Source organism: Cyprinodon variegatus, unplaced genomic scaffold (genome assembly GCF_000732505.1).
Source record: "Cyprinodon variegatus isolate N-32 unplaced genomic scaffold, C_variegatus-1.0 Scaffold385, whole genome shotgun sequence".
Taxonomy (NCBI): domain Eukaryota; kingdom Metazoa; phylum Chordata; class Actinopteri; order Cyprinodontiformes; family Cyprinodontidae; genus Cyprinodon; species Cyprinodon variegatus.
In genome coordinates, this window is record NW_015150838.1 from 486,709 (window position 1) to 493,347 (window position 6,639).

General features: G+C 38.3%; 1 protein-coding gene across 1 annotated transcript in view; it reads right to left on the reverse strand.

Moving 5' to 3' along the window:
- Positions 1-982: 982 nt before the first annotated feature.
- The window catches only part of LOC107092541 (cysteine-rich hydrophobic domain-containing protein 1-like), a 7,197-nt gene continuing 1,540 nt past the window's right edge, over positions 983-6,639 (reverse strand). The window contains exons 2-6 of the mRNA XM_015387072.1: positions 5,801-5,855; positions 4,708-4,863; positions 4,388-4,444; positions 3,864-3,923; positions 983-2,295 (exon numbers count right to left, since the gene is read on the reverse strand). Coding sequence (XP_015242558.1) covers positions 2,245-2,295; positions 3,864-3,923; positions 4,388-4,444; positions 4,708-4,863; positions 5,801-5,855 — 379 coding nt within the window. The 3' untranslated portion in view covers positions 983-2,244. The remainder of the gene's footprint in view (positions 2,296-3,863; positions 3,924-4,387; positions 4,445-4,707; positions 4,864-5,800; positions 5,856-6,639) is intronic.

Sequence of the window (6,639 nt, forward strand, 5' to 3'; positions counted from 1 at the left end):
ATGGAAAGGGGGTATGAGAGAGGGGGAGAGACATGCGGCGAAGGACCACAGGTCGGATTCGAACTCAGGTCAGGCCTCCGTACATGGGTTGTGCTCGCTAAGCACTGCCCCACCTGCACAGCCATTCCTGACATTTTGAATTGAAAAAGCTCCCTGGATGGGAAGCGAAATTACTTAAAACTTGGAAACAATGTCCGGTGGATTGTTTTTAAATTTTCTTTCTTGGAATGACTTTGACCTGGATGACTGAGAATCTTCACCAGCACATTTCAGTAGAGCTAAAAAAAAACACCTTATACTTGCATTTGTGTTACTGGAGTGGAGATGAAATCAGCTGAATCCTTCCCCTCCCTTTAAAATCATTTGCATACTCATACCTCAGTAAAACAGAAAATTATCAATCAGAAGTTCCTAAAATAACAAATCTAAGTTTAAAACATTTTACAAATACACTTTCCTAATTGTATTTTCAGCCCTTTAAATAAAGTTATTCAAGTGAAAGGTTTGTAAATTTTTTTCCATTCCTCTATTAGTGCAAGATTACAAGAGTAAACAATTTTAATGGTTTTTATACAATTTAACAATTGTGATGAATGCGTAGCATTCTTTTTCATAACTAAAAACTAGAAAAAACTTGAGTTACAACCAAAGGCAGAAACAAATTACCATAAAATGGCAGCAGTGCAAGTTTTTTTTTTTTTTAAGCGAGATACGGCAGAAACAAGGCAAAGCTTGTTCCCACCTCTGCAAGCACTGGTCTATAACATTAGGAAGTAGCAGCAGGTTATGGTAATAGCATTCCTAAGTTTAACAAATGTGTCAAGTAATTGCACCCCATCTTGTTAAAGTTAACGATTCAGCACCTTGTTAAACATGACAGAGTGCCACAGCTTTGCTTGTAAGCCGAACGTCTGCGGTCGCACAACATTAGGCAAGGTCAGACATGATGAGAATTAGGGAGTCAGAGCATGAAAAGAAAAGATGAAAATCAACTATTTATTTTCTCTGTTCGGAGGAGTTAGGTCATGGTGACAAACATTTACAAGAACTGTAACAACACCGGGAGGAGGACTCCAAGCCTCCTTCGTACATAACAGATTCAACCTGAAACATCTGAGCTCTGTATTAATCCAGAGGCACTCTAATAAAAATGCAATGTTTGGACTGAAATTATGAAAAATAACACTTTTGCACAAGATGGTGACTGAAATGAAGCTTTTGAAATGAGGCTTTTCTTTAACATATTCTGAAGTGCTTCCTAAGTGACCCCAACACGGCACAGACGAATACAAAACTACAAAAATAACGCTAATAGTTGAAATATTAAAAAATATATACTGGATTATCACTCATTGGCAAGAAAACACCAACCGACGTACAGCATGTTTGAATATTAAGGGTTAAAAATCATCATTCTCCTCTGGGCTCAAGTGCAATAATCAGTCTCAGCTCTGGCATCAGATACATGTAACTATATATGGCTTACAAGGTAAACAGGTCCATATGAACTAGTACGTAGACATCTTTCATTAATAAAAACTATGGTACAGCAATATATTGGCAAAAAAAATCTAAACAACTAAGTAAACTTTATGTAAACAATGGTAAACCACTGTACAGCTTATTCTACCATGGTATTTACACGTCAAGATCTTGTACTAGCTAAATCCCAGGTATAAAGAGTTAATATAAAGAGAGAGACGACAGAGGGGGGACAAACGCTGTGCGTTAGACACTTGTTGGATACCCCACATCCTTCCTGTTCCAGTTTACATCTATTATATATACGTATATTCATCCTTTTTTTTTTTTTTTTTTTAAACCATCCATAAGGCAAGGATCATCACGGAAGGAGGAAGGCATCACATTCTTCTGCTAGTGATTACTTCTTCACCAGATGCAGGTTGACGGTTCTTTGGGGTAAATGCACTTTTCAAAAGACTTTTACTTTTTATAACAACAAAAAAAAAATCAGAGTGCAACAATAACAACAACAAAAAAAAAGGATAACATGTGCAAAATCTGCTCTAAACCAAAGTGACAGTGTTGCAGATGCTGTTCTATTCAAGGTACTGGGAGATGTACGGGGTCGTCACAAAAGACGAAAACAAAGACCCTTTTTCCAACATACTGTGTGTGTGTATATATATATATATATATTAGCATTCATACATACACACATATATACACACAAGGCACTAAGGATGAGACTCGGGCCATCCATCCGGTCTGGTAACAGTCTGCTCAGTCCGGTCGGAGTATGGGGTATTTAGGTAGGAATTCTATAAGAATCACCTGCAGAGACAAGACAGGTAAACAGATATCAGGTAAAGCTGCACAAACCTTAAATCTGCAGTAAAGAAGCAGTAAATATGTTAAGGCTACTTTATCATTAAAAGCAACATTTACTGCATTGTTAGAAATCAAATGATAACCTGCAGTGGTAAAACCAAAAGTCACCAGCCATCTTTGTGAGGCAGATACGTACCATTTATGATGACCTCACAATAACAATGTTTTATCATTTGACTTTTGTTTAGTTGGCATTTCCAATAATATTTTTTGGGAGAAATTAAATTTAAAAAGTCAAAGTACTATGAAGGAATATCAACACTAGGGCTGCACCTAACAATTATTTTGCAAATCAATGAATCAGTTGATTGTTTTTGATTAATCGATTAACAATCTAATAGCCAAAGGTTCCTTAAAGAAGACTTTCTATGAAATGAAACCAGGTGTAACCAAAACGTTTTCACTTATGGAGTTCTGGATAGAGCATTTTGACAGACGGAAATGTTGTTGTTGTTTTTTTTTTTTTATCTTAAATGCAAAATGTTAACATTTTCTTTTTACAATTTTGGTATAATTACTCCTCTAAGTGGGTCGCTCTGTCAGCTAAGGCATGTTTTAGAGCCTCTATACCATTTAACAGTTTATCCATTACTAAATTAGTAGACTATTATTTTAATAATTGCAAATGCTTCTTTTTTCTTTTAGCTAATATATAAAATCTTAGTAAGATAGGTTGATGTTTCAGAAAATGTGAAGAACTCTGGGTGTTGATTAGGGCTGAAACAATTAATCGGATTAATCAAAGTGGAAGGAAAATGATGATGTTTGCAAACAGAGGTGTTTAGCCCCAAAAAGGAAATACTTTTCACAGCTAAAATTTGGACAATGTTGCTCATCTCGACTGTAAAAGAAAAAAAGTGAATTTGAAGTAAATACTTTGACTAGGCCACTCTGACACGTTACTATACTTTGATCTAAACCATTCCTTTGTAGCTCTGGTTGTATGTTAGAGAATATCCTGCTAACACACTTTTCTCCAGGACAGTTTTCAGCTCTATCCATCTACCAACTCTGAAAATGTATCCTCTCAGATTGCTGGAGGATTGCGAATAACATTTGCATGCTATGCCCAGCAAGCTCTGTGTTGCTTCTTTTTCCAGAATTGAAGGACAAACGGCGTAAAAAAAAAAAAAAAAAAAAATCAGAATTAAATTGATACTTAAGGGAACCATTTATTAACAATAGCAGGGGGTTTTGAAGATCAGCATCATTATAAGAGTTTAATAAACGGGCAAGTTCTTCTTTTTTCCAGATTATTTCGCAGATTATTCCAGATTAATTTTACATTCAAGATAATGACTGAGTGAATGCAATGTTTGTGGAGTTGCAAGCAGTAAGTATAATCAGTATACAACGAATTGGAAATCTGAAAAACCAAGAGAACTGATACAGACTTACTATTTCTATGTCCACCATCTTATTAGACTCACATCTTTTTACGCATTCAGAATCTTGTCAGCTAATCTGAGTCAAAACATTATAAATCTCTGTTGTTGCTGCAGGGTACTCACATATTCCATCATGTTGCTGCTTTCACATTTTCTCTTGCTGAGCTTCCAGTGCAGCTCTAACTGAAGAAAGCAGAGAAGATGAAAACAATGGTTGAACATCTCAGTTGCTCTGGAACAAAAACAAAGACAATCATACATCCCCCAGCCACACACAAAGAAAGAAAGAAAGAAAGAGGGAAATCTGTCTGAAATCTCTCCTCTTTAGCATCGGGGGAATTCAGGAGCAGGACTGTCTGGTCTCGCGGGGGTCAAGCTGTGGCCAGACACCCTGAAGAGCTTCCTTTATATCTCTGCACAGCTACTAGCTGTAATTTGTTGCTGTGAGACAAAACAAAATTAACACGCAGCCTTTTACTGCTGACCTCACGGCCCTCTCGGACCTCTAGATCTCTGTGGCAGGCCGGAGTTCTCGGAACAGATTAATGATCGTTATCCATCACGACGATGCTCAGCTCGCACACTTGCACCAACTAATTATGCACCTTCACACACCAGCAAATTTAACAGTTTGACAACTTTCTTACCTTGTGGTATAACCGGTTATTTTCCCACTCTAACAGCTTCTGAATGGACCGCCTCGTCTTTGGAAGGAAATAAAAAAAGAAAGCGTTTTAAACAACATTAATCACAGCTCAATCAAATGCTCCAACAGGTAGAGGTAAACAGCCCCAATTTTAGGGTTTTATGGACTGAACTCCTAATTTACCAGCTAGTAATTTCCACTCTGTTGCCACTAACGTAACCTTCAACTGACGCCACCTTGGGCAGGGAAAGAGAGCATCACTTCCACACAGAGCCACAACGGCCCCGAATGAACGCAGCTGATGTAAAGAGTCGGACTTACTCTCTTGTTGAGGCAGATAACGGGCCACAGACTGCAGCCTACTGTGCAGCAGCAACACAGGCAGCCGCAGAGAAGCCACTTTACATTCACTGGCAGGTTCTTCTTCAAGCAGGCGTTCACCCTGCCGATGCTGGTTTTGAATTCCTCCGGTGCTACCTGAAAAAACAAAAAGAAGTGGATGTATGGGGAAAGAACGGCTAAAAGGAAGAGGAAACAATGCAAGTGTTTCTCAGTGCTATTGACTTAAAGGAGCTTTATTGTTGTGAACAAGGATCAAAGAGCTGAAGAAAACCAAAAGGGCAGATATTTGCAGATGTTGTCCAGAGATGGGATCTCTTAAATTCTACACCCCAGACTTGCTAACTGAGCTCCAGACTGTTCAAGGCAAGCAGGGAGTCAAAGAAGAGATAAGCTCAGAGCCTGTGGCAGCGCTGGCCAAACAACTTGAATGGATGCTCATTCCTCGCTGAGTCTGTACGCCATAAAACAGGGGTCGTAATCTTTTATGACAGGATGCAAAGGTCTCTTCACAAACAGCGAAAGAAGTCAGAATAAAGCCCAGCAGGGTCTGATCTGCACCCTTCAATCATCATAATTGTGACCTCATCCATCACATGTCACCCTGGGTCACAATACTGAAGGTGCTTTTTATGGCCCTACACTTCCCTCAGCCCGCTCATCCCCCAGCAGGCTTTTTGTGTTTCTGCGTCCGACCCAGGAAGCTGCACTGTCTATGGCAGAATCCTCATTTCATTATTTTATCACCTGTAGCTGGACCCTGCCAAAATAAAGCAGAGGGATGCCCCAATCCAGCCGACCCCAATGGATGGCTTACTCATTTACAGAGCTGGACGGCAGCACATTCAGCCTCTTTTCTATGCAGCCTGCTGCATTGCTTACAAGGCATCTGCATCAGATCAAACCCGCTTAGGGAAGTTTGAATGGAGCAGTCTGGGGAAGTCAGGGGTGTTAAAGGCGCAGCAGAACAAAAGCAAAACTGCAGCGTTAATTCCTTATTTCTTCCCTGTTGGGTCTTAACAGAAAGCACCATGCAACAGCAGGAAAACTTTGGAAAAAAAACAAAAAACTGTACCTTTCCGGTGAGAATGGAGGGAAATTCTGTGTCGAATCTGTTGCTTAAACCAAACCTGGAAAAAATACATAAAAAAGCCAGAGAATTTTATATGGCAGTGAAGATGTCCTTAAACAAAGTTCAAAAGATGGATATAATAGGTATGTAATCAACAAGTGTATTGTTGCAGAGACAAAAATGACTTAGCATGATCGGCTCTGATGGCATTCAAAAACATTTTTCTTCCTATTCATCTGATGCATCAAGCCTAAAAACTCCCACCATTTTGGGTCTACAAATAAATCAGTCAGCAGCACATTATTTGAGCCTCTTTATTTAAAGTGAATAATTTAATAGTAATAACCTTGCTATTCCCTGAAGTTAAAATAAAAACTTCAGGGAATAAAAATGAAGCATTACACTCCAGTCCAGACAAAATACTATTTTAAATTAAATCAGTGCTGTAGAAAAACTGGAAAAATTCACCGCAATTTTGGATGTAATATTAGGCAGGCTGTAATATTTCACTTTAACAAACAATTATTATTTTCAATAACTTTTCTACCTGTCTGCTCCTTTAGTTTAAGATCGTTTCAATTAGATGCTAGAAAAAAGGCTGTAGATTTGTTTCAGCTGTATGCAGCATGAGCACTGCCAGTCAGCTTGCTAAAATAAGGGTGCTATACTCTTGCCTTTGCTTGCAAGACAGAAACTTTGAAACAATTGGAAATATTACATATATATTATAGGACAGAAATTATCAATTGGATTAATCATGATAAACTAATGCTTTAAATAAACATCAAGCTGAAAGCATTTGTTTTTTAAATTATCAACATGTGAAAAAGATTATATATATA